At 44.4% G+C, this 26048-nt stretch overlaps 1 protein-coding gene across 2 annotated transcripts in view; it reads left to right on the forward strand.

The window, feature by feature from the left end:
* The first annotated feature begins 1112 nt into the window (after window positions 1-1112).
* RAB11FIP4 (RAB11 family interacting protein 4) overlaps window positions 1113-26048 on the forward strand; it is a 111755-nt gene continuing 86819 nt past the window's right edge. For both annotated transcript variants that reach the window (XM_023938737.2, XM_023938738.2), the window contains exon 1: window positions 1113-1544. In XM_023938737.2, coding sequence (XP_023794505.1) covers window positions 1401-1544 — 144 coding nt within the window. In that variant the 5' untranslated portion in view covers window positions 1113-1400. The remainder of the gene's footprint in view (window positions 1545-26048) is intronic.

The following is a 26048-nucleotide window of genomic DNA, read 5'->3' on the forward strand; positions in this document are numbered from 1 at the left end:
AGAGCTCCTTCCTCCGCTGGAGCTGGACCCATCGCGCCTGGTTTGAGGCACAGTGCAGAAATCAGAACCGTCCCTGGTCTCCCCTCTGGCAGCTCACAGCTGCTTCTAAGACAGTCCAAAACACTCTGGAGAGAAAGAAAAGGGAGATGAAAGGGAGAAAGAAAAGCAGAGAGATGAAATGAAAACCCAGCCACGGAGCACAGCAGTTGCAGGCGGCTTTAACGAGGAATCATGCAAAGGCAGGGACATCCTTTCGCTACCCGCTCTGATTAAAGCGGGGGTGGGCAGTGTCAGTGCCCAGCCAAACCCAGCTAAGAGGGGATCCTTCCCATGGCTCTGCCTGCTCGCTTGCGCTCAGAGAGCTCCGCTTGTCCTGCTTTGCTTTAATTACCCCTTAACTCTCTACACTCAGCTTTTCCCCTCTAGCTTGGAACTGTTCAGACCACGCTTTTTCTAAGAAAAATAGTGCAGTGTGTCCCCCTGGCCCCGCTGTCCCCCCGGTCCTGTTGTCCCCGGTCCTGCTGTCCCCACTCCCCCTGTCCCCAGTCTCTGTCCCCATCCCCATCCCCATCCCCATCCCCATCCCCCTGTCCCGCTCTCTGTCCCCATCCCCCTGTCCCGCTCTCAGTCCCCATCCCCCTGTCCCTGTCCCCATCCCCCTGCCCCCATCCCCCTGTCCCGCTCTCTGTCCCCATCCCCCGTCCCCATCCCCATGTCCCTGTCCCCATCCCCCTGTCCCCATCCCCATGTCCCTGTCCCCATCCCCCTGTCCCGCTCTCTGTCCCCATCCCCATGTCCCTGTCCCCATGTCCCTGTCCCCATGTCCCTGTCCCCATCCCCCTGTCCCGCTCTCTGTCCCCATCCCCATGTCCCTGTCCCCATGTCCCTGTCCCCATGTCCCTGTCCCCATGTCCCTGTCCCCATCCCCCTGTCCCGCTCTCTGTCCCCATCCCCATGTCCCTGTCCCCATGTCCCTGTCCCCATGTCCCTGTCCCCCTGTCCCCATGTCCCTGTCCCCCTGTCCCCCTGTCCCCATCCCCATGTCCCTGTCCCCCTGTCCCCATGTCCCTGTCCCCATGTCCCTGTCCCGCTCTCTGTCCCCGCTCCCCCCCGGCCCCCCCGAGGCCTCCCTGCTGCCTGCGGCGCCCCCTGGCGGCGGCCGCGCCTCCCTCAGCTCCATCCTCCAGCTCTGCCCTATTGTTCTCCCGCCCGTCGCTCCCTCCCTCCCTCCGCCGGGGCTCGCGTCCTCCCTGCGCTCTCCTCCATCCCTCCCTCCATCCCTTCCTCCTCCTTCTCGCCGTCGCTCCCGCCCCGCTCCCCGGAGCTGATGTCACGCACCCGCTGAAGGCGCGGGCGATCATGGCTGCTGCGGCCGCGGCCGTGCCGCCGGCCTCCAGCTAATGCCCGCGATGGAGCCGGCCAGCCTGCTGCGGTTCCTGCGGAAGCTCAAGGAGGTTTTCGACGTGTGCGATGAGGATGCGGACGGGTTCATCCGGGTGGAGCACTTCGTCGCCCTGGGGCTGCAGTTCGGCCAAGGGGATGAGGTGAGTGCGGCGACTCCCGGGCCCCGCGCAACTTTCACCTGCTGTGTGTGGCCGGAGCCGCCCGGGCCGTCCCGTCACGCAGCTGTCCTCACCGCGGTTCCTCCGGGAGCCCCGGCTTCGTGCCTCAGGGCAGCCCGGTCCCGCTGCTTTCGGGCTGGCTCGGGCTCCCTCCGTTCCTGGGGGGGTCCCGGAGCGCTCCCCTTGGCGGCCTGGAGCCCCCCTCCCTCAGGGCCATCAGCCGCCTTCCGCCTTTCCCGTGCAGCTCTCCCCAAAGACAGCCCGGCTCCCTCCTTCCCCGGGGGGTTCCGGAGCATCCCCCGTCCCCCGGGGCAGCCCAGACCCCTCGGGTACAGGCGGTGCCTTTCGGGGGTGTTTTTATTCTGGGTTTAGTCCGTCCTGGCTGAGCTGAGCTCTCTCCGGCGTGCCGGGCTCGGTGGGGCACCGGGAGCGGAGCCGGTGCGGTGCCGGCAGTGTCTGGATTGCCAGGAAAACACCTGTCCAGGCACCCCAAATCCGCCCGGAGATGGGCTGGGAGCGAGGGCTCCATCCCTGCCTCCCTCCATCCCTGCCTCCCTCCAGCCCTTCAGTGACACAGCGTAAATCTGGAGCCGCGCCACCGGGCTCGGCAGAGGTTGCGTCAGTGGGGCCGGTGAGAACCGTGACATCAGTGGAGCTGGGAGTGGGATTCGGGCCAGAGGCGATGAGGGCAACGCCAGGCGCTGGTTGGAAACACTTCCCTTCAGTGATTCCACCAAGGGCTGCAGCTCCAGAGAAATGAACCAGCAAGAAACGCTTTCCAAGACTCTTGGGATGTTGCACTTTACCGTTCAATGCTTCACAATCCGCCCCAGCAACTTTGGGTGCCAGGGAGGAGGAGTGAAGTTGGAGCTACGATGGGGTTCGGAAAACCAGTGTCAAACAACCTTTTAAAACAATAAAACAAACTAATGTGAGGAGCTAATAAAACGGTGGTTTATAGAGGGATGCCAAAGAGGCAGCAAAGCCAGAGTGAATTCAAGTAATTGTTGGAGCAAATCGCTTATTTCTTGCTTGCCACTCATAATAAAACACAGCTTGTGAATTAAATCAGGAAATCAGGAGACAGAAGGCTTATTACTTATAGATAGTCACAGGTCTTAAACATTTTCTTAATGACAAGCTGCAGTTTATGGTTTTAACAAGCAAAATAAGAAGGAAAAATGAGTAATCGTAACAAGTTTTATTGATTTGGGGTTTATTTGTCTCTTGTATAATTTTATAGAAACTAATAGAAGTATTTTAAAATCCTTACTGCCAGATAAACTGCATCCAAATTGCTTTTTGCACTACTGTGTTTAATTGGAGGCAGATCAGTAGCTTTCTTGTGCAGCACCGAGGAAAACTGATGAAATTCCACTGGCTGTTTTGCAGAAGGATGAATGACAGTGATGGTCATAACAATCCTTTCTGCTTTTAGAAATCTTTCAGGCTGCAAGAGTGGAGTGTGTATTCTGTAAGATGCAAAGGAGGGTTTGGGTGATGATCTCATCAGCTTACAGTGAATTGGAATAGAAAATAAGTTTAAATATTGGAGTAGAAAATCAGTTGAAAAATATTTGAATGGAGGGAAAGAGAAAACTGGAAATCCCAGTAAAGACAGCACTAGGAAAGTACCAGTTGTCAGTGGCAATTTCAGGATGGGCTGCTTTGCTGGGCAGGCACAGGAGAGTGCCAGTGGTGAGAAACACTTGCTTTGTATTTTATTCAGTTGTAACTGGCAGTGTTTGATATTTGTAAAACTGGGACAGAGAAGTCTTATCTGTATCTCTTACCTCTTTATCTAGTGTTATAATATGACTTGTTCTTTTTTACTTCCCCATGCCTGGTGTAGTTGGTGTTGGAAGTCCCTGGACTTCAGTGGAGCAGCTGAGTAAATGGGATTTGTAAATCACCCAAAGAGATTTACTAGTGAAATACAGAATCAGTTTTCCAAGTGCAGATTTACTCCATAACAACCACTGTAGGTGAACTACTCTAGTTTAAAGGCTTGTTAAAAGTGAACTTTTTGTGTGATGAATCACAGTTGATGTTTGGAGATGGTGAGAATCTACTCTCCCAGGTAACACAGTGTTTTCAATCTTGCATCTGCTGGAACCTACCAACTTCTGTGTGGAAATGAATCTCATGAAATTAAACTGACAAGACACTGTTAGGAAGCAGTTCCCTTTAACATATTAGAACGTATTTCCTGTCAATGAAAATTACTTATATTTTTGATTATGCTAAACTTCTTGGGCCTTATCTACCTCAGCTCCCTTTACATTCAAAAGAAATCTTTCCATGGGCATCAGTGAAAGATTGATTTGCCCTCATGTGCAATCAAATAGAAATAGAATATTATTCTGTTTATCAAGTTCATCTGGCCACAGGAAAGGTCCTGTTTTGTAGCACTGTGTACTGAGTAATTCTCATACTTACCAACAGTAGCCTGGGGTCATGTCTATGAAATGAGAGAGTATTTGTCTCTTCAGTTGTGCCTGAAGAGTACACACAGCTTTCCAGCTCTTCTCTACCTCCTCAAAGCCAACACCATCCAAAGTTTGGAGTCTATAAATTCTTAATACTAACTTCAGTAGGATTTGTAGGACATTTAGCTTTTTCTGTTTGGTTTTTTTTATTATTTTCTCTCTTTTTTCCTGTTTTCTCTTTCTTTCTTGTGTGTGTGTGTGGTGTGTAGTCAACACACTGAATTTTATTATTCCTGAAAGATAACAACTCTCTGAAAACTGCCCCAAGGCAAAAGCGTTGCAGCAAGGCAGCAGCTTTCCCTTCAAGCAAAGCAGTCCTTACCTGCACAGTCAAAATAATAAACTTTAATGTTTCTGGTTATATTTTTTTCTATTTTATTTTTAATGGGGTTTTGAAACCTCTGCTTCTAATAGGTTCTAGCAAGTTTGCTTGCAAGCTTTTGCTTTGCACTGCAAAGCATGTGGTTCAACTAGAGGAAAAAAGGATTTGCATGTATTGATTTGGCAGGGCCAGGAGCAGAATCAGGTCTCTAAATTCCTGAATTTAGAGCAGACCTGACTGGCTGTCAGACACTGTTTGCATATACAAACAGTTGTGGAACTCGTACTTTTAGGCAGTTGGGCATTCTGGCCTCTGTTCATCCCATCTGACTGTGGACATTTAATTGAGTTGTCTCCATCAATCTTTCTCCATGGACATTGATGAGCAGTTGAACACTCGGAGGCTGTAACAGGATCAAAGGATGAAATAAATCCCTCAGAGATGCTTCTTTGTCTCCAGGACAACAGAAACTTGTCTCCTAGCTGAGACTTTTGGTTCCGTGCTTGGGTCTGATTTTCCTCGTGAATGGGGTGTTTGCCGTTTGTGTTGAAATCTGAAGAAAGACACGAAGCGCTGTTTCCAAAGTGACTTGACTGGATGGCATGTGCTCACTAGCTAAAGAAACACTTCACATAACACTGAGAAATGCCAAGAGTTGCTCACCATCTGGTTCCCTTTTACTGGGAAAAGAGTTGCAGTAGCAGCCAAGTGTCTGGGAGCATTGTGAGTGACATGTTCAGCAAGCCCCAGTTCTGGCAGCAGATTTTGTGAATGTGTATTTCAGGGTAGTGCCAGTTGATGTTGCATTATGCCAGATTCTACTTAAACTCCACACTCAGTTTTCAGCAACAAGTGAAGTAAGCTGAGTGTGTTGACAACTTCTTCCTGAGGCAGGTAAACACCTTTTGGAGGTGTGCAAATCATGCAAGGGCTCACACATTCATCTTTGTCATGGTGAGATCTGCTCATCAACCTGAAGTAGTGTCACAATTGAAAGGGAGCTTCAGCAGCTAATAAAATGTATAGGCCAATATCAATTATTCATGTGAGTGGACAGTAATTCACTTAAAGCCAATGGGTTTTAGTGGTGTAGAACAGAAATAGATAAAAATGAGTTCACAAATTTCTCATGAACAGATGACAATTTTTGGTCAAAAGAAACTGTTATAGGAAGATGTTTGTTGCTAATTTCAATCATCAGCCCCTTTCAGGGCTGAAGTTAACAGCATCAACCTCAAGTGCTGGCCCAGCAGCAGGTTGTGGCTGTAGCTGAGTTTAATGGCACTTCTGGTGCTTCATTTTGACTTGCTGTCAGATGTCTCCCAAGACCTGAGGAGTCTTTCTGAGGAGTCTGAGTGGATTTCAGGCTCCTGGCTGTAGTGTTGCAACTCAGTTGCACCCAGAAATTAAAGGAGTTAAAATTCCTGTCAGTGTGCACAATGACAGAGTAGCTCATACCTTCTTGGTAACTGAGTCTGCAGCCCTGAGAAAAAGAGACTTTGGCACTGAAACATGGAAATAAAAGGGTGTTATCAAGTGATACTGTCATTTTCATAAGGGCATACTTCTTTGCTTTTTCTGAAAATAATTATTGAAAAAAAAATAAAATATTTGCCTAGACATTAACAAGGATACAAGGAGCAGTCCCACGTGACTGTTTTCTAGGCAGCAGCAAGGCTGCCACACATTCAGATTCCTTAAAACTCTATTTGCTAATGACCCAGATGTTTAATACAATTTACAATTGCTGGAAAAAAAACAGAGTTCTGAAGTGGAACAGTGGGGTACTCAGTTTATGGATTAGTCAAGGTACAGCCACTGTAGCCTCCCTAATTCAATATGAACTAGCAGTGAATATGTTTAAAATAGCCTTTTGGTATATGCTGAAACTAAGCATGTATTTCTAAACAGCTGACATAAAGCAAGCTTGGTACTTAGTGCTAATGAAACGTTTGCCAAAGCACTGTGGTGGAGAGAGGAGCTGTAGGTTTGCAGTGCACTCATGAGTTTAATTCGTTATGTAATGTTTGCATTTCAAAGGTAAGAGCTCTGAGGGGGACAGCTAAGAATTGATTGTTGCTGTGTTTTGCAGTACAAGTCAGTGATCTGAAACAGTAAGTTCTTAATGCCTAAAGGAAAGGCAATAAATTTTGATAGCAGTTCTTGATATTTAAATGACTGTGTTTTATTGCTACCTCAGTGTTTGCACTTAGTGCAGGTACAGTGATATTATGTTGACTTATCATTAAATGCAAAAGTAAAAAAAAATGCATGAATGAAGCACAGAAGACAGTACAGTATGGAAAGTAACATATGTAAGTGGTGTGTTAAAACATTCAGCTGCCAGGCAAGGCCAGATATTTTCTATGTAAATTTTTCTCCCTCCATGCCTGATTCAGTCCATGCTGTTAAGTTGTAAAATTGGTGTTCTTTGTCTGTGATAAGCCTGCATGTTCTCCAGAAATTTGCTCTTGCAAATCCTACTGAGGATTGCAGATTTCTCTCATGTATTGATTTTATTCCTCTAAAATGATTAAGCTCTGAAAGGCAAATTAAACAAAATTACCGGAAGGAAGGGTAAGTCTTGGAGGGAAAACAAGCCACTGCCATCTAGTATTGGTGGGGGTGATCCCCAAAACAGATTTTTTTTGGCTTCTAAATTGCATTGTTACCTGTAATTTAACAATAATTGACTCATTATCAGCAGCAGTGCTTTTGTAGCAATGAAGTGGAAACAAATCAAATGCCTTATAATGTTTAATGTTTTTATTCTCTGTGCAGTTAACAGTAGTTTCCTATTAATTTTATGTGATTTTAACACTGATATTCACAAACATTTTTAAATCCTTGATCTGATTTTTACATCAGACTGTCTGCTCAGGAGTTCTAACAGTTCTTAAAATATTCAGTATTTGGGCACACACATGATCTCAGACCTAGATCCTGGCACAGGCTGCTGAGTAAACACCCATCCCTGAACTGGGTAACTCAGTGAGGGCTGTGATTAAGCACATGAATGATAAAAGAGAGCATCAGACACAATCACTACTACTTCAACATATGGTTTTACAACAGCAGTGAGTGTAAACCAAGCACTGTATGATATTCTTTTACTCAAGATGCAATTGAAGAGCCTCACTTGGAGAGAATGCAAGTGTTCCTGTATACTTATGTGTGTGGTTTCACATTTTGTGTGCAGTTAAAACCATAAATAGCAGGGCTCCTTCCTAAGCCTTGAATCCATTTCATTTCTGAAGGATGTTCAGCCTCAGAATGAGAGACAGGACTGAACTGTGGGGTCAAAGTACTGCAAGGGAGACAGGGTCAATGCACAGGAAAGAAAATGCAGGCACTGGAAAAATTACAGTGTACTCCTTGGATTTTAAAGCTGCTTTGACAGTTTAGTTTGGGTGAAGCATTATGGTTTTAGGGGGTCAAGTGAAAAGCTTAGAAACAGGTGAGACTTTTCTCTGTTAGGATTACTGGAATTAGAAGGAAAGGTACTGGAATGATGTGCTCTGGAATGCAGAGGATACTGGCCTGGTGAAATGGGGGGTGTTTCAGAATGATCTACATTTCAGTACTTACATATATGTTTTTTCAAGTATTCCATAACATCACACATACATCTTCATTGTCAAACTTGTTTTTTAGCCCTTTGGGGGACATTCTAGTGGTGTTCCATCACCTCCAGATGAGCTGACCCTCCCCGATGGGATCCAGATGGCTTCTGGAACATGAGATATCATTTACCAGTGGCACTTGTGTTGTTATGATAAAATATCCAAACAAACATGCAAACAGCTTTTTCCATGTGTTTGCATGGTATTAATAGATTTAAGAAACTGTTGTAAAATATTGGTGACTTTGCTAGTTTAATTGTAAGTGACTACATGGGCAGTTATAAACCTAATATATAGGATGTGTATGTTGGGATATGTTGCTAAGGCAAATTTTCTCAGTGTTGTAACCTACTGGGAACAGGAGAAACCTGCAGGAGAATTCTGTTGCACACTTTATGAGTCTGGTACGTTATTTTTGCCTTAAAGAGGTAGGAATGTAATTAGCTTCACCTTTTGGGGTTTTCTGTAAGTATGATATCTTGATGGATTTCATTTGAAGCTAGTTTTTTATTGACAAAATTTTAATTGGAATATTTGGCAAACAACAAGTGAAAATGCTCCAAAACATAAAATTTTGCTCAACACAAAGCATTTTTCCCACTTTCTTCTGAGAAACATGAAAAGGAATAAATGGGTTTGATTTCCTTTACTTAGTAAGAAAGGTGAAAAATCAATTTTTTACCAAGTTATGTATTGAGCGAGTGCAGAGACTGTGATGTTGGAGGAAGGGAAAATATATTGTTCAGTTCTCTGTCTAATTGGAGATGTGTTCAGGTTACAATAATCCAGATCTGTGGGGAAAATAAAGCAACAGGTAAAGCAAAACCATGAATAATCCCAAACCACGTAACAGACTAGACAATGTAACCTGCAGGAAAAGGATATCAGTGAGTTTGTGTCAAAGGCAGCTAGCCTGTAGGTGCCGAGTAAATTTGGCCATATCAGACTCCCAAACTCAACCAACCTAGAAGTAAAACAAGTCCTTGGATGGGTTCAGAGCCAAGCAGAAACCTCAGCCAGTCATGTTCAATCCACAAAGCAGACATATCACTGGTCAAGGAGCTGGGCAGTGCTAAAGCCTCGAACAATAAATGTCTAGAGCTTTGAATGCGCTGTGTAAGAAGGTTCTGAACAATAAAACACACTGTTTGTCCCAAGATCAAGAGGACTCAAGTCAAGATTTCTGTTTCCAACTACACCTAACAAGTTTCTGCAGGAAGCAGGAACAGCTTTAGAGTGTGGTACAAGAGAATTTAGGATTATGGTCCATGTATGTTTGTTTGGCCATGATTCATTTATTGCATCCAGGTGTGGGGGAAACTTGTGAATTTTAGCCTCCAGCGTGAAGAGTGAATTGTGTGTTTCATTCCTCAGTTCTCTTTGGGATTGCTTGAAAATAAAGAATTGAGGAGTGCTTTGGGACACATCTTCAAAGGAGCTTTGATAATGTCAGTTTTGCTTTTCCTGCTGAGCAATTACAAGGCATGGAAGTTTCCACTGAGGAAAACTGCATCTTGACTCCTCAGCTGGGAATTGAGTGCCCTTTGCCAAACACAAACTGCTCTACACAGTCGGCTGCAATTCACTGGAAAGTGCTGTGATATTTGCTTCCAATCACAGTCCAATGTGGCTTGTTTAGGGAAAGAATGAAATTGTTTTGAGCAGTCTGCTGTTGACAGCTGTCATTTGGGAAGGTCAATGCATCTGTAAGTGCCAGTGTGACTTTGGGGGTGGCAGATCATTATTATCTTTCTCAATAACCGACTGCCTCTCTTGTGTCCTGTAGTCACCTTGACTGATGACTCTGCTGGTACTCTAGAGGATCTCTGGACATCAGCCAGATTGGAAACTTTGGCTCTAACCAAGCTCACGATGTCTTTCCAGTGGGTGAAAAGACAATTTGCTATGTACAGAGAATTTGGCATAGGTCAAATTACTGTCATGGTAAATGCTGGCAGATGCAGATCTTTTGTTTCTTGATTTAGATAGTCACCCAGATAACCTATGGCAAAAGTCAAATATTCACAAATTACTTGCATTTTGCCAAAGGTCATGGCACAGATTGCTGTTTCTGTGTGCCTAGGCCCATGTGGTTTCTCTTACTGTATTTTTCTTGTACACTTGGCCTGACTACTGCAAATTGCACTTCTTTCCCCAGAAATAATTTTCTTTCCCCTGTGGCATTTCTAAATACATTTTCAGAAGCCTGAGAACCCTGGTGTATGGAAGCATCCTCATGGTACTCGTGTCTGGTTCTCCCTGAGTGGGTGGTGGAGGTTGGTGATGCTCTGTATCAGCTGTTTCTTTGGGTCAGGCACTGAATATTTGATGCCTTGGCACGAGCAGGGCTGAACTGCTGCTCTCAGTCTGCTGCTGGGGCCACAGAATGGTTTGAGGAGGGCACCAGGCAGCAGGGATATTTAATGCAGGAGGATCGATGGTGCCTTGAGGGAGGCATCATGAACAGACTGCAATCCTCACTGTCATTCTGCTGCATCACAGCTCTGCCTGGGTACTGCTTTTACTGGAGACTGTTTGAAGTAATGCATGATGTTCTGGCCTCACTGTGTTATTCTCTGGATTTATTCCTTCCATCTTCAGGGACAGTTTCAGTTCTGGAGTCACCATGGCTTGTGTTTTTGGTGGGTACTCCTGTTTAAGTGAGGGTGATTGTTGAGCTCTGCTTGTGTTACAGGAAAATAGCACCTGTTTGGAAGGGAAGGAGGGCTTGGTCTAAGTGGCCGTAAACACAAATTATTTACACAACATTTCAGGTGAAAAGCTTGCTCGATTGAGTTGGTGGGATAACGTGGCTATAAATTATCTTTGGTTTTATTGCAGTTGGCTGCTGTGGCAGGTCTATAGCAATACATTCTGTTTGGTGGCACTGCTCCCAATTCAGTGCCTGACACTGCTTGCATTTTATAGATGGTGCAGAGCTGCTTCCCTGGATTTGTGGTACAGGGTGAAGAGAGTAGGAGGGGAGGAGTCTACCCTAGCAAGAAATTGCTGATGTCTCTATTTTGGGAAGTGTAAAGAGCCATATTTCAAATACCTTTTTTACAGGGGGAAGGGTTGCCATGGATAACAGTTGTGAAACACTAGGTCTGATTTTACACCACACCACACCTGCCACCCCCTGCTCTATTTTATTTTGTTCTGGAAGGACCATGAGCATCAGGTTCATCTTCCAGACTTCTGGATGGCACAGGATGGCTGAAGAGACACTGTCATTTACTCATGTCTTCCAGACGTTTTCTGAGCCCACAAGAGCACCAGGCTGAGCACCCTCTGCAGAGCAAAGGTGCAGAGCTGGCCTTGTGGGAGGAGTGATTTTGGATGAAGAGACATGTTCTCGGAGTCCTTTGAAGTGCCTGTGAGATGGAACCTCACTGAGCTGGTACCTCCCTTCCCTTTTCACACTGTGTAACTGCTTTACAGCTCACAGTGCCTTAGAAGGTTGTGTCATTCACTGAATAACACATGTGCCAGTCACAGAAGGTATTTTTTTAATTAACCAAATACTATTTCAACTTTAATTTCTCTTCTTTTTCCCCTGTGTTTTCTCTCCCACTCTTGCTGCTGATAGAAACACATTTTACAATCAGTCTGTTAGTCATCACTCCTCTTTAACTTTGGTGAACCTACTGTCAGTAGCACTATGTGCCACCATCAGTTCCAGCCTGTGGTTTCCCTGAATCAGCTGGGCAGAAGGATCCTGGTGAGAAGGGAGAGAAGGATTTTCCCTTCAAAAGGATTGCAAACATGGACAGCAGTGAATGAATGCAAAGGAAATGCTGGTGAAATGCACCCTGTGAAACAGTGTCAGTGTTTGAGGGAGTACCTGTGTGTATCTTAATACCCACATGCAAGAATTGATTTCCAGGAGTAAACTGCCAACCTGGAATGGAAATGGATTTTAAGACCCAAAGTGTGTGCTCAGTGAACACTGTAATTAGATTGTGATTGCAATTTCAGCACAGGACTGAACTTCAACCTTTTAAAAACTCAATCATTCTTCAGGAGCTCATGGGGCTATTTATGATATCAGCAATGGACTCAAGGAATATCACAGCTATCAAATGGGGAGGAAAGGAGAGGCTGTCAAAAGATTAAATTTCAATGGCATTTGAAATGTTACCCCCTACACTGTATTTAATGATTCTCTAGTTCTGCTAAAAGTCAGTGGCTCTAAAATACTCCAGTTATTTTTGAAAATGTGATTTTATTTCCCCAAGTACAGAGACTTAGTAAAATTTTGCCTTGGCCCTAGGAAAAGACCCAGGAGGTGCTAGACACAATAACACATTGCTCTCTACAGAGCAATTTTCCCCTCTGTCAGAACTGGCTGTTGTGCTTTCTGTTATTAATGAGGGAGTTACAGTTCTCTTTAGGAAAGGTTTCCATGTTATCTGCTGCTTGGCACTTCAGAGACTCTTAACTAAAGAGCTGATGTGATTCCCATGAAGGTTTTGTGCCCTCTGTTAAGGGGGTGACTCCTTGCTAGATAACACGAGCACCACTTCTTGTGACCAGCAAGGAAAGCAGGCTCAATGCAGGCTGTATGTCAGCACTGCTGGAAAGGAAAACCCCACAAAATTTTAAAATATTCATCTTTGCTCAACTAATATTACAAAAATAAAATAATAAAATAGACTGGGGGGTTTTGAAGCCAGATTAATAGATTTAGGTCACAGGCTGTAAATGAGTGTGACTCAGCTGTGTGAATAAATTCACTTGATTGTGGGATGAATTTACACTTTCAAAGCTTTTAATAGATAATGAATATTCAGGGTCTACCACATGGTAGGAGATCTGAAATGAAGGCTCAGATTCCAGCAGCCCTGGCTCTCAGTCAGCAAATGTTACAAAAAGAGTGTCTTGGAGTGGTAGAGAGCAGTGCTGCTCTCATCCCTGCTTTCCTTCTTCTTTGCTGTTGCTAATAGGAATGCCATAGTGTGACACCAAATGTGGCTTTAGAGGACCGGTTTTACCATGCTGTATTGATGCTCAGAGCTTGTCCTCTTATCACCATTTGTGGACATCAGATAGAGCTGAGATGGAGATTTGAAATATCCCAGGAGCTTGCAGAGCAATCTGGGAGCAGTTGCTCACCCCAGCCCTGTAGGCAGGGAGGCAGCACCAGGCTCTGGTTTAATTTAGGGTAAAAGGCTCAAATTTGTGCAGTAACAGGAAGTATTTGATGGAGCACTTACCAACTAAGTTCATGCTGGAGAATGTGGCTCCCCTGGGGTCTTCTGAATCGACCCAAGGTTTGAGATGGTAAAAACCTGTCTCAGTGAGAGTCATTGATTTGCACTGTAGAGTCCGTGCTCGTGTGGGAATAGACAAGAAATGCATGACTTTTCTGGGCTCTCTTGAGCAACTCTGCATCCTGTAATAATTCATATTTTCTTAGTTTTGTAAATACTGTTCACAAAAGTGGTGGGGAAGGGAAATTAAGTTGCTGGTGCAAAGTTACCCAAGTTAAGAATAGCCTGTGACATGACTATGAAGTGTTTTAAGTTTGATATTTTTGCTTGCAATAGAGATTTCTTGCCAGAGCTCTCCATGGAATTAGTTTGAAAACCCAAGTTCAAGGTAGCTGGATAAGGAAAAAGGATTTGGCAGTTCTATGAAAATCTTTAATCAAAAAGGGGCTTTACAGCACCTCATCAAAGTTCTCCTGGGCACAGCATTTCACTGCTTTGCATGTGCCAAGACTGAATCACAGCTGATGACAAAGTGGGAGAGGTGACAGGGCTGATCTGGAATGTGTCTGGTTTAGGTGTAGTGTGTATTAACCTGCCACAGGAGCTCTGTGTACAGGCAGCCCTGGGGATGATCAACACTTCCTGAAGTGGGGAAAAAGGAGGAGCACATTTCTTACCTAAGCTTATGGTCCTTATGTGCAACCAGGACCTTCTGGTGTTCCATGGATATTACAGCATGAGGTTCCAGAGTTTGTGATGCTGACAAGCTTGATAAGCTTCCTTACTTCTGCTGAAAATAGATCAATTCTAAGGAAACCAAACAGAACAAAATAAAAGGTGTTAGGTTTCTGAAATGCAGAGAAAGATCTTAAAAAGAGTGTTGTTGCAAGGAAGTCTGGTATAACCTGCACAGCTTCTCCTGTGCCTGAGTGTAGCCAGGCACTGATGGATAGTCTGAAATGTGACAGAATTTATACTATTGGCAAAGACAATGAAGGAGAGGGAAAACCAGGCCTCAGCTGTGCCAAGCAGCAAGATGGGTGCTCCCAGGGATGTTAGTAGGGTCTGGGTGTGTGAAGATAAAAGCATTGATAGCTTCTGTTGAACATGAGTGGGGTTGAGTAAAAGGGTCAAACTGAATGCATATAGCTGTGATTTGTTGACCTTAAACAATATTTTCCCTCCCTCAAAAAGTCCTGTATGATTTATGGCATTCATTTTGACCAGATTGACTGGAAATTAATCTGAAAGCATGAGGGATGTAAAAACTGACAGTTTTCCAGGGTTTTATCCATACTACAGAATTCTACAGCAAACATATATTTCATTCTTAACTTTTACAAGCATAGTAGAAATCTGCCATTTCTATTCACTACTATAGATTTTCTTTAATAGAGAGGTTAATTTATTGTTTGATTCTGTTATCTCTAAGAGCTAAGCAGTGGAAGAAGCTACTAAGAGTAGGTATAAAATGTTTAAGATATTTGAGTGGAATGCCAGGATATTATTGAATCAGTCCTCCCAAGCTATAGCATAATATTCCCAATGAGGTGAGGCCCACGGGTTTGAGAGACAGCTCCAAGGGCATAAGTCTGGCAAAAAGAAAATGGAAGTTTTTTTGACAGACAGAGGGTTTGAACCTGCAGAATTCTGAACTAGCAGTTCAGTTTTGTGGCTATGCTGAACTGGGGCTAAACTGCTCTGCATTCCTGCAAGGTGGGAGTCTGAATAGCAGAGCAAGGCTGGGAAGAAAACAAGCTTGCTGATCAAGATGTTCCAAAGTGCATCTTCAAGACAGGTCTGAGTCAAACCTTTGAGATAATGCTGTCAGACTAGATGATAACACAAAATATTCTGACCATCTACTTGGTCCAGAAGCAAACACTGTCTGTTCCTTTGCAGTGATTTCTGATTGAACTGGGGGCTCTAGTTGCCAACAGCCCAGTGCTAGCCACCATGACTGAAGCCATTGACTCCTTCTGTTTGGCATAAAATACTCAAACATTTAAATAAAATCCAGAGTGAATTATAAGAAACATCTTTTTATTTGGAAGATTAAACTGCTTTATTGCTGTATTAAGGCTCTCTAAGCTCTACCTGAGGCACAGCAGTGAGGAAGCTCACATACACATGCCACAAAATGAAATGCTAAAGAGAAGGTTTTTCATATAAGTACCCTCCATTTATACTTTGCAATTGTATCTGACCTTTTAAAATAACCCAGGTGCAGAAAACGTGCTGGAATACATCACACCTAAGGTGAGCTTCAAATACACTACCTGATTTCCAGAGAGCCTTGCTCTTTGCAGTGAAGGGCAATCAGGTTAGTCAGAATAACTGAGAAACAGGAAATGATATGCAGGAAATTCTCCAGGTGTACAGATTGTGTGCACCACCTATGTAGTTCAGTCTGCATTTTTGGTAATCTGTGCATTGGGAACAAAACTACATATGCAAGTCCATGAAGCTGATTTACAGTAGGAGGATTAACAATAAAATAATCGGGTTCCTGATCACTAGGGAAGGTCTGTCAACACATTGTGACAGTTTGGTGCATTAGTCAGCACAGCAGACATCATGTGAAAGTGTCATCTCTGTATCTGTCAGGAAATTGGCCAAATTACTCATAACTCTCAGGACTCTTGTTGTCTGTAAATGGCCTTTTCCTATATGAATTTTCCCCATCCCATCTTCTTCCTAAATCAAAGATGGGGCATTGTCAGAAGCTATCACCTGAAATGTGGCATCTCACTTTCTCCTGGTGTAAAAAGACTGAATGTCCATTGATGAAGTGGGCTTAAGTTGCTTTTCCATTTCACTCTCTGTTGTGAGTGTTCATGACCAGAGCTTGACCAACTGCCTGGAAAACAATCTGTAAAATTAGAGAAAGATGCTGTGGTCATCTGCCAGTCTTTGTGGAGCTCCTCTGAGTGTAGGGGAGTTCCCTGTGTCTACAGAGGATGGCCAGAGCAAAGCTTAATCTATTTGTCACAGGTACCTCAAAGATGAGGGGAAGAGGATCAGCAATGTATCTAGAAGAGCATCCTTTACCAAGGACCATGGTGGTTAGGACAGAGCTAAAAATAGATGCAAGGAAAATTAATAAGTGTCAGAATCATTGGGACAGAGTGGAAGAGAATAAGGTACCTTTCCTGGTGCCTGTTCAGTATGTTTAAATCGTGCTTGGATTTTAAAATATAGGACAGACTCAGCAAACAATCAGTCCTGGCACTTTCAAATCAACTAAAGGGCACTCAGCAGAAATGTTAATGGATGAGCTGTAGTCAGTGCAGAAGGGAGAAGGATGGAAATAGTTTCAAAGGGTATCAGCAGATTTCTCTGCATTGCTAAATGCAAAAGACTAATGAGCAGTGGCTGTGATCACTGCACTTACTGTACATATCCTTCTGCAGTGTTTACTTTTTCTTACCAGTGACAGCTGGGATCTGGAACCTCTACTGACTGCTTAAAGACAGATCTCCTCCTAATTTCTTGCTCAGGAAGGACAAAAACTTACACCTAGCTCAAGTCTGCATTTTTACAGACAGGGTTGCTGTTTCTGTGGCAGTGAAGGAAGGTACAGTTCTGATTGTATGCAAGATTCATAATTCTGTCTGAACTGGGCTTAGCCAAACCTGGACCTTTGAATTAAAAGTTTTCAGTGCAAGCAGAGCACTTGTTTAAATGTTTTCCATGTCTTTGTTCTTGTGGTAAGATTGATCTTTTCAAACAAAAAAAAAAAGGTGTTTCATCTTAGACTTATCTTTAGTCTTTGCTGCTGGAATCCCCGGAAGCCTCAAACTGTTTTTTACTGGCATGAAAGAGATAACAAGAGGGAGAACCTGTCTGTCCTCTGTCACTCTTAAAAACACTGGAACACGAACTTAAGAAAACAGAGGCTTTAGTGACCTCATGGAAAACCACCTAGAAAAAAATAAGAATTTCTCCTTTCCTGTTAATAGATGAGTGAATTCTCTTTAGGAATTTTATTCCTTCAGATTGAAGGATAATTCAAGGGCCTTACTCTGTTCTCCATTACTTCGGCACTGGTGTAACTGAGCATGAATAAAATGCTGATTGATGGAATCATACCTGTAATGGTTCTCTTACAGAAAAAGCAGTTTATACTTAAAACTCAGGAGGCCTATTCCCAAAGCAGTTAAGTAGCATTTATACAGAAGAAACAAGGGAGTGATTAATAAATGCTGTTTTAAATATTTACAGGTCTCTTTGTCTTGCTTCTTAGAGATGTGGTACGAACAGCTGTTGTAGAAAAACTGCCCAATCTCTCTGCCTGACCAGGATTTTCCTTCTTTTTGTACATAGGATGCTGTCAAAGGGGTGGATGCCAGCCCAGCTGTGCTGTGCAGGAGCCCTTAAGCATCTGGTCCCAGCCCCACAGCCCTGCACAGGGGAAAGCTGTGTCTGTGTCAGTCATCCTTTGGAGACCTGCAGTGATCCCTGTTGTTGTGGTCACATCCTGGCCTACCTCCTCCCTAACTGGGAGCTTTACTTCACTCCCACTCTTGCTTTTCTGGATGCACACAAAAATAGCAGCTCCAGGGAATTTCTTCTTAGGTATGGTCAGAGTGGTTCCTGCCATTGTTTGTGATCCCCACCCTTTGCTGCTAACCATGGGGTTTGGGCCCCCTGCCAGGGGTGGGAGGCTGATGAACTCCCATTCTAGCATCACTTCTGACAGACCTTTTCCATGCACATTGCAGCTCCCTGGCTGCCCACAAGCTTCTAGACTTGAGTATCACAGACTGCTTCTCAGCATTGCAGTGGAGAGTGAGAGTGCTGCTGGGATCAGCTCTTCTGGTGGACGAGCAGGAGCAAAACATCTGGATAAGGGACAGTGCAGGTGTGGTCTGCCCTTGCTCGCTCAGTATTCAGACTGCATCAGCAATCCAGTGCTTTAGAAATATACAGCACTTTCAAAGCTCTATTTGTAATATTTTTCCACTCCTGAGAGTAAATACTTTAGATTAGTTCCATGATTTCAGTGTCACTGATCCCTGCTTGTGCTTGACTTCAGCAGCTCATCCTTAAAGTGTTTTCCCTCATTCCAAATCTTTATTGGTGAGTTATTTGTACAGGATTTGCTGCTGCATTTTTTCTGCTGTTGGAATTTGAGCTCACTGGCTGTGTGCTGGATGCTGATGTCTTTGGCATGTTTCCTTTCTTCTTTTGGCAGGTCCTGAGTTTATTCCATTATCTTTATGAAGTTAAAAATGCCAAGCAGAATTTTCAGAGACTTACACTTTTATTTAATTAATGCTTTACCTTGACATTGTCTAGTGTGTAAATCTTGACCTTTTGAAGACCAGGAGCAGTTGATGTATGGTGGTTTTGGCACTGGCTGCAGATACCTCTCTGCTCAGCAATTGGTGTGTGAAAGCTTATTTCTGGGGTGGACAGGTGGTGCAGTTTACTGAGAGTATCTGATAAAGTGTTCTGTTCAATAGTAATGCAGAATGTGATGTTTTATTGCTGCCACATGACCCTCTGAATATTCCATTCTCCTTGGTTTCTTACACTGCACCCCTCATTACTTGCTTTAAACAGGCCATGAGTTTGCAATATCCTGTGCCTCTGCTTCCCTCTCTTAATTCCAAAAGCTGTAAAGGACAAAATCCAGTGCTGAGCTCATATTCAGGGCTTGCACTGGGCAGTCCAGACACTACCTGTGGATGTTGGTCTAATGTTTTGGATAAATGTGGAGCATTAATCTGCCATGCAGTGTGATACTCTGGAGAGCACTAAGTAATATCTAAGCCCAAGGGGACTTTTCAGGAGCGTATGAAATGACAGCACAAATCTGATCAGCTGCAGCAGAGATGGTGTTTGTTATATGAAATAAGCCAAATTATGTTCATTGTATGCTGTGGTGAAGTTTAACCAAATTTTGTAATTCCAGCATGTCTGACTGCAGGATTCCACTCTCTGTGTGCTTGAATGTGTTTGTTGTTCTGAATGGAGCACAGCAGACCTGTGAGTCTGAGTGGCCCATGCACACATTGGATATGGGAAAAGCAGTTTACTCTGCAAGGCTTGGGCTGAAGTGTGTGCAAATGCCATCCACAGAGCAGGACAGAGCTGCAGCACTGACCACAGTCTGAGGCTGTAGGATAACAACTGATTTTCCATACAAATCAATGACAGTGCAGTGAAGGACTGAGACTAATACTGAGGTAAAAACAGTTCAGCCATTCCCAGGCTTGAACTGAGAGCACAGTTCTGTCATGTATTTGCTGGGAGAAAGAAGAGCCTCCAAGCCCTCTCACTCATGCAGTGCTTGCTAGAGAAGAACAAGTTAATTGTACCTCTGACGCAGCAGGAGCCTTTCTGGGTGTCTTTCAGATGAGCTGACAACTGATAATTATATGAGAACTACAGGATGTCTGTCCTCTGTTACTTTTACTAGGGGAAAGCAGCACAAGGAATGTGAGAAAAGCTTTGATTATAGGGAAGGAAGTAAAATTTGTTCTTGTTGCTTGCTCTTATCACCTCCAGCCAATCTTAAATCTTACAGCTGGTACAATTGCACAGTGTTGGGCGTGTTGCTGTTCTGTTTCAGGTTTTACTCTAGTAGGTGGCTGGGGAAGATCTACACATCTAGGCAGACTTCTCTGTCTGGTTTTAGCTCTATCAGGACACATTTTCAGTTTGCAAGGGCAGAATTTGGGATGCAACACATCTGTGCCAGCTTTAGTGGGATCTCATGCCTAATCTCCAGCTCTCACCATATCTGCCCATCTCTTAGCAGTAACCTGAAGTCAATGTCAGTGATAAAATAAAAGTTGTTGAAAGTGCTAGATGAAATCTGGGTGTTATGTCTGCTTGCAAATTGTTCTCAGGTACTGTATAAGTTTAGCTCTGTGACTGAATGAAATGGGCTGTATGTGCTGCCACATTAACCTGCATAAACAATTACAGCACTTGCACTACTTTTCCCAGTACCAGTTATGCAGCACCACTTGTGCAAGAACTGGAAAATGTTGTAGTCAAAAGAGAATGGGACTGAGAAGTGGGGAAGAGCAGTATTTCTCCCAGCTTGCCATAAACTTGTGACAGGATACTGTGACTCAAATCTGAGCCCTGGAGTAGTCCAGCAGAGGAGGGAGGAAACCTTACATACAAGAACATGATTTTGGATTGGCTTGGTGCTCTGTTCTGGGAAGACAGAGGATTTTTTGGGGTTTTTTAGTTGTTCCAGTTTTACAGCTCATATAAGAGAGCTCAAGCTAAGGATTAGATCCCTGTTACTGAATTAGAGCTCTGTGTGTTTGACTTAGCATTAGGGTGATGTCCTACATCAGTTCACTGACAACTAAATTTTGTCTTATGTCAGAGCTCTCTTTTGGCTGATTTGAGAATTTGACAAATTCTGGCTTGTCCTCAGACTTTAAAACTCCCTTCTTGCCTGTCTTATGTATGTATTTGGGCTATGTTTAGATTCCAAAAATGGTCTGCCATCATGAAATTGGGGAGTTCAGGGCTGTTCACAGAGCAGGACTGGAACCAGGTGTTCCTTGGGCACTGGGAGCTGCTGCCCAGTCTGTCAGCCAGGCCAAAGAAGCATTTTCCTCCTCATGCTTCTGTCCCTCTTCCTGCATTGCTTATTTTTATTCTGTTTTTAGAATCTCTCCATCTCTGCATGTCAGTTGTGGAGCTGTGTTGCAGTAGATGAGAGCAGAGGCCAAGTAGGTTCAAACCAGCCAGGCTTGGTGTTTCTAATGGTTTTTATATAACACCACATAAGATTTTTGCTTCTTTTCGTATGTCCATGCTATATTCCAGCTCCTGTGAACTTTTGATGATGTGATGGTTCTTTGGCTGCCTCAGTACCTCGATACCCACCTCATTGCTTCTCTGTCTGGCAGCATTTGGTCATTTAATAAAAATGCATCGACCTTTATTTGTGAGAAATGTGAGTGCACACCTGGAAGGAACAGCAAGGACGAGCTGTCATCAGGTGTAGCATTTCACTGTGACTCAGCTTAGGTGTGTGTACTTGAATGGCAATTGCCCTGTTCCAGGTCACATTCATCCAGATGGCTCCCAGAGCACCATGAAGCATCTCCAGGACCACTTCCACCTTCTCCATCCTTGGCAGGCTGTGCAGCTCCAGCCCACTGCAGTCACACAAGGACCTGCAGAGAGCTGTCCAGCTGAGGGGGACATGGTGCCATCCATTCAGGACTTTGTGTTTGTCTCTGGTCCATCCCAGAGTCGGTGTTGGCAGGGTGCCCATCTCTATAATAGCTGTACACCTTGCCCATGAGGCTGTTATTCCTAATCTTACAGGAACTGCATGGATCCTGTCCAAACCAGGACGATTAAGAGATAGGGGAGCTGCTGGCTCTTCAGGGTGAACAGGGTGAGGTTTGCAGTGGGGTTGGAGCATCTCTCTGCTGCTGCTAAGGCATCTGCATTTTGTTTGGCACCAGCTCATTTTTCCTTCAGCATTTCCACCTCTGCACTGACCAAGCTGCAGCCCTGAGGTTCACCTCCTTCTTCAGGCAGACTCTTCATAGAGAGACTTTAAGAAAACATGAACAAAAAGGCACCTGGTCCAGGAACACATTGTGCAGACTCAGTCCATCAGCCCTCGCTGTGGGGAGCTCTCCATGAAACCACAGTCAGCAGTGGCAGAGAGACAGATGTAAAAATGTCTGTTCAACTGAAGATGGTTACAAACCATGAAACTGCTTTAGTCTGTGGTGAGGAAACCACCAATGAGAATTCCTCTTCTGAACTGGTCCAATGAAAGGTACTCTCAGAAGGCTCCTTTTGTTAATTCAGGCTCTCAGCATTCCACCCCATGTTTCATACCTGTGTCTCTGCTACAGAGCTTTGCTGAGCTTTATCACTGAGGGGTAAATTACTTCCTTGTTACTGTACTGGGTATGTTCTGAGAAGGAACACACAGCAGAGACTGGAAAAGCACAAAAACCTGTGGTTTTTTGGAGGTTGTACATGTTCGGCTATTAGCAGTTAACTGGCTTCTCTGTTCCAGCACTGCAGCGAAATGCAGCTGGGTGAGGGCCTTGTAGTATAAATCTATTGTGATTTCTGCATTCTCTCACCTCTTGATTGTAACTCCTACAAGGCATCTTTATGTTGGAGGAAAATAGATGCAAGCACAGCTTTGGCAGGCTGGGAGAAGGCAGCAGCAGCAGAAGCTTGGAGTGAGAAAAGTTGCACTGTGGAAGGTCTGGCAAACACAGAGTAATCAGGTTTTACCAGTTTAGGGATTTCACAGGTGATCAATAAATTGTCAAGGGTGTTTAAACTGATAACTGAAGAGGAACCTGTGCACTGAAAAGACAAGACTGGGGTCTGACTCTTAAAGGGACACAGCTAGTTTAGAAGTAGTGTTTTACTCTGTATGTTGTACCTGGAATTGGGGTGAGGTACAATGGGAAGGATAAACCAATCCGCTCACCTCTTGTGTAGATGCTCCAAAGCAGAACTGCACATAATCTGATTGGCGTTTGTAGAGGATGTTCTACACCAGAGATAATAATTTGTGATAATAATAGTGACCATTTCTTACCTTATTTCTAGGGTCCATCTAAGAGAAGCTCTCCTGATTCCCTTAAACAGTGCCTGTTTGCTTTTACACTGAAAGGGTTGGTTGGTTTTGCTTTCCAAGCAAGTCATTTTCACTGTCTGTGACCCTGTGGTGACATGTTGTCATAATAACTACAGGGGACTTATATTTGCTGGAAAAATCAAAATGACTTTTTTTTTTTGGTCAGGCTGTTTGGTTTGATTTTAATGTGGGAAAAAATTAATTCACATACTGATACACAAAGCATCAACAGATATCAAAATAAATCAGCATATACCGCTGGGATTTACTATGTAAATATACACATGTTGACAGAAAAGGCAAGCTACATCCCTACTAAAAGGCAGTTGGAAAAGGCAGCTGTAGAAATGAGCAAGATCAAAACAGTAACTTCTTAAAAGGCTTTAGAATGAAGCAATTTCACAGAACAGGAACAGCCCTGTGGACCTCCATGCTGTGCATACAGGCATGAACAGTCCAGCCCCACACAGGTGGCTAGAAATGCCTCTCAAGTGACCATTATCCTGAGTGACAGCTGGACTGGGAACAGTGACCTGCTTACCTGAGCCTGAGAGATGTGATTTTTCCAGCTGATGGAAGTCACCACATCATTACCCAAATCTCTTTTTCAAAATCTGCCTTTTCCTACTTAGTCCCCAGGCCCAGCACACTTTGCAGTCCATTTGTTTCTGGATAAGAAGAGAAGGTGAAATCACATCAGTGGAGAAAAACACCTTTGTGTCAGATACTATCTTTCCAATACAGGGAACAGGGAGCTGAGAATGCTTTCCCTCACTCCCTCACTGAGCTTCTTACAATACCAAGGACTAATTGATAGCAGATTCCTTGGGGACACTGCTAAAACACAAAAGTACAATCCTATCGTGGCTGTGCACCTTCATCTCTTTTTGGGTTTTCTTGTATTGCATTTTGGATCTTTCTACCATTCAGCCTTGTAACCATTTAGAAGTGCTAATGTTGACCAGGCTGTGATGGCTAATGAGGATGCACAGTGCAGGCAGTCCTGTAGCATGAGGCACCCTTGTACAGCTTCTAAGGCTGCATAGAGCATTCATTTCCTATGCATTCAGGCTTTGTATTTCTGTTCCTTTCTACACAAAAATGCTGGCTGATTATCATTCCTTCTAATGCCTTTCCCCTGGTGAAGATCAAATAGCAACGCGGATTTTTACCTGTGATTTTTATACAAAGTTTCCTGCACTGCAGTTTGAATGACACGTTTCTCCATGGGGGGATTGCTCAGGATATGGGAACGTGAGGTCTGAGGGGGGTTCTGGGCTGTCGCATTGCCTGGAGCTGGCAGCTGCAGCAAGGCACTGGGGGAATTAGGAAATATTAACACGGCGTGAGTGCTCTGGTCGGGAATCTGGCTGCTTGTGCGAGCTGAGCAGAAGGGCTCCCTCCTTCCCTCAGCCCCGGGTAGTTTTGCTGTTGGTTGGGGGGTTTCCTGCTCCCCCATCTCAGCACTGACAGTCCCGACTAATGCTCATCCCCTGCTGTCACAGCCTGTTTATCCCTGCTTGCCTTTTCCTAACGTCAGAGGAGTCAGCTGCTGTTCAAACCTGTCACCCTGTTCCAGACTTGGTAATTATCCCACCGTAATGAGTGGCACTTACTGCTCATTTCCTTCCCTGGTCCTCGGGGAAGGACATTATCTCCCAGCCACACTTTTCTAAAGGTTAAGATCTCTCCCTTCAGCTAAGTGGAATATTGTTCCTTTAATCATACCTTTCTGCCTGATGTTTGTCATCTTAACTAATGTGTATCTCCCTGAGCTGGATTCATCCCATACTCATTCCTCCCAGGATTTGTGTCAAAGCATTAATTTGCCATGAAATTTCTTCCATTCAGTTTAATTTCAGGACTGCTGCTCAGGCTTTTTCATTTGAGATCAAATCTCAAAGCCTACATTTCACACTCTATATCTGTGAGCATGCCGAAAGCCAACCACATCCCCTTTTAATACCTGGGTTCAAAACTGATTTCAGGAGACCAGGCTGAGAGACCTGAGGATGCCCAAATTGTGCTGCTCTGGGCAGGCCTCTGGCTGGCTCTCAGACCAAAATCTAAATTCTTTCTGAATGTAGATGTTGTGTGTGAAGCACAGCGCTGTGTGCTGGTTGCATATTGCTGGGTTAGCTTTGTGTGTTAAGGAGAGAATATAACAATAAAGCGCACAGTCAAGAGAAGTGGTTGTCTTAAGAGTAACACTTGCTGTGTAACTTTGAGGCTAGAAATCCAGTCTGTGAGGATTTGCTAACAAAACTGTAAAAAATACATTATCTTGTGTGTGCTGTTGCACTTAGCCGTGTTTTCTGACCTGTGAATCAGAGATGAGCAAGTGAAGTGCCATCGTACGGCTGGCACAAAAGTGCCTTGTTCTGGTTTTGTGTCTGCCGTGCAGTCTGGAGCCGCTGCCTGGATTTCAGCACCAGCTTTCTGCTCTTGTTTGGGGAATTTTCTGAAGCTCCTGTTTAGCTCTGAGCGCTGTATTTTCACTGGTGTATCCCTGGGGACTCCCTGATGTCTGAGCTGCTGCTGAACCAACCTACCTGACCTGCCCTGGTCCCCACACCCTCTCCTGCTCCTTCCTGCTGGCCTTCGGTATTTTATTTGTTCTTAGTAAACCGTAACACCTCAATTAAAATGCAGTTGTGTCAGCAAGGAAGGCACCAAGAAAGTGTTTTCTGGCACTGTGGGCCCCAGCTCTCTCCCCAGTTTTACTACAAAACATGATCATTATTCTGAGAGTAGATCCTGTTTGTCTGATGTCTCCCAGCTGAGAGCCATGAAAAACATAATTCTGTGGAAATTCCCTATATGTACTGATGAGAACCATCACACTCACCACAAGCTGCAGAGAGGAAGAAAATTTTCACTGAAAACCAGTGCAGCACTTGTAGATAAGTCTGATGTTATGCAAACATTTTCCTGTTCCTTGTTTAGAGGAAAACATGCTGCACCCACATGACCAATTGCCTCCTGTGTCTCTTGTGATCTGACTATTTTCTGCTGTATTTGACTTATGCTAATGGGGACGATAATGGGCTGAGCCTCGTTTCAGCTTGTCACAGCTTTTGCTAACAGCCTTGTTTTCCCAGGCAGCCTTGGCTTCCATTCTGCTAGCTGCGGAGGAGAAGGTGTTAATGCAGCCCTGCTTATTTTAGCGAGTGAATGGTGAATCAGTGGTTTTAGGAAAACAGTTCAACACATTAACCCTTTGTTTCCAGAACAACAC

The sequence above is a fragment of the Cyanistes caeruleus genome, chromosome 19 (assembly GCF_971803275.1).
Source record: "Cyanistes caeruleus chromosome 19, bCyaCae1.hap1.1, whole genome shotgun sequence".
NCBI classification, from domain to species: domain Eukaryota; kingdom Metazoa; phylum Chordata; class Aves; order Passeriformes; family Paridae; genus Cyanistes; species Cyanistes caeruleus.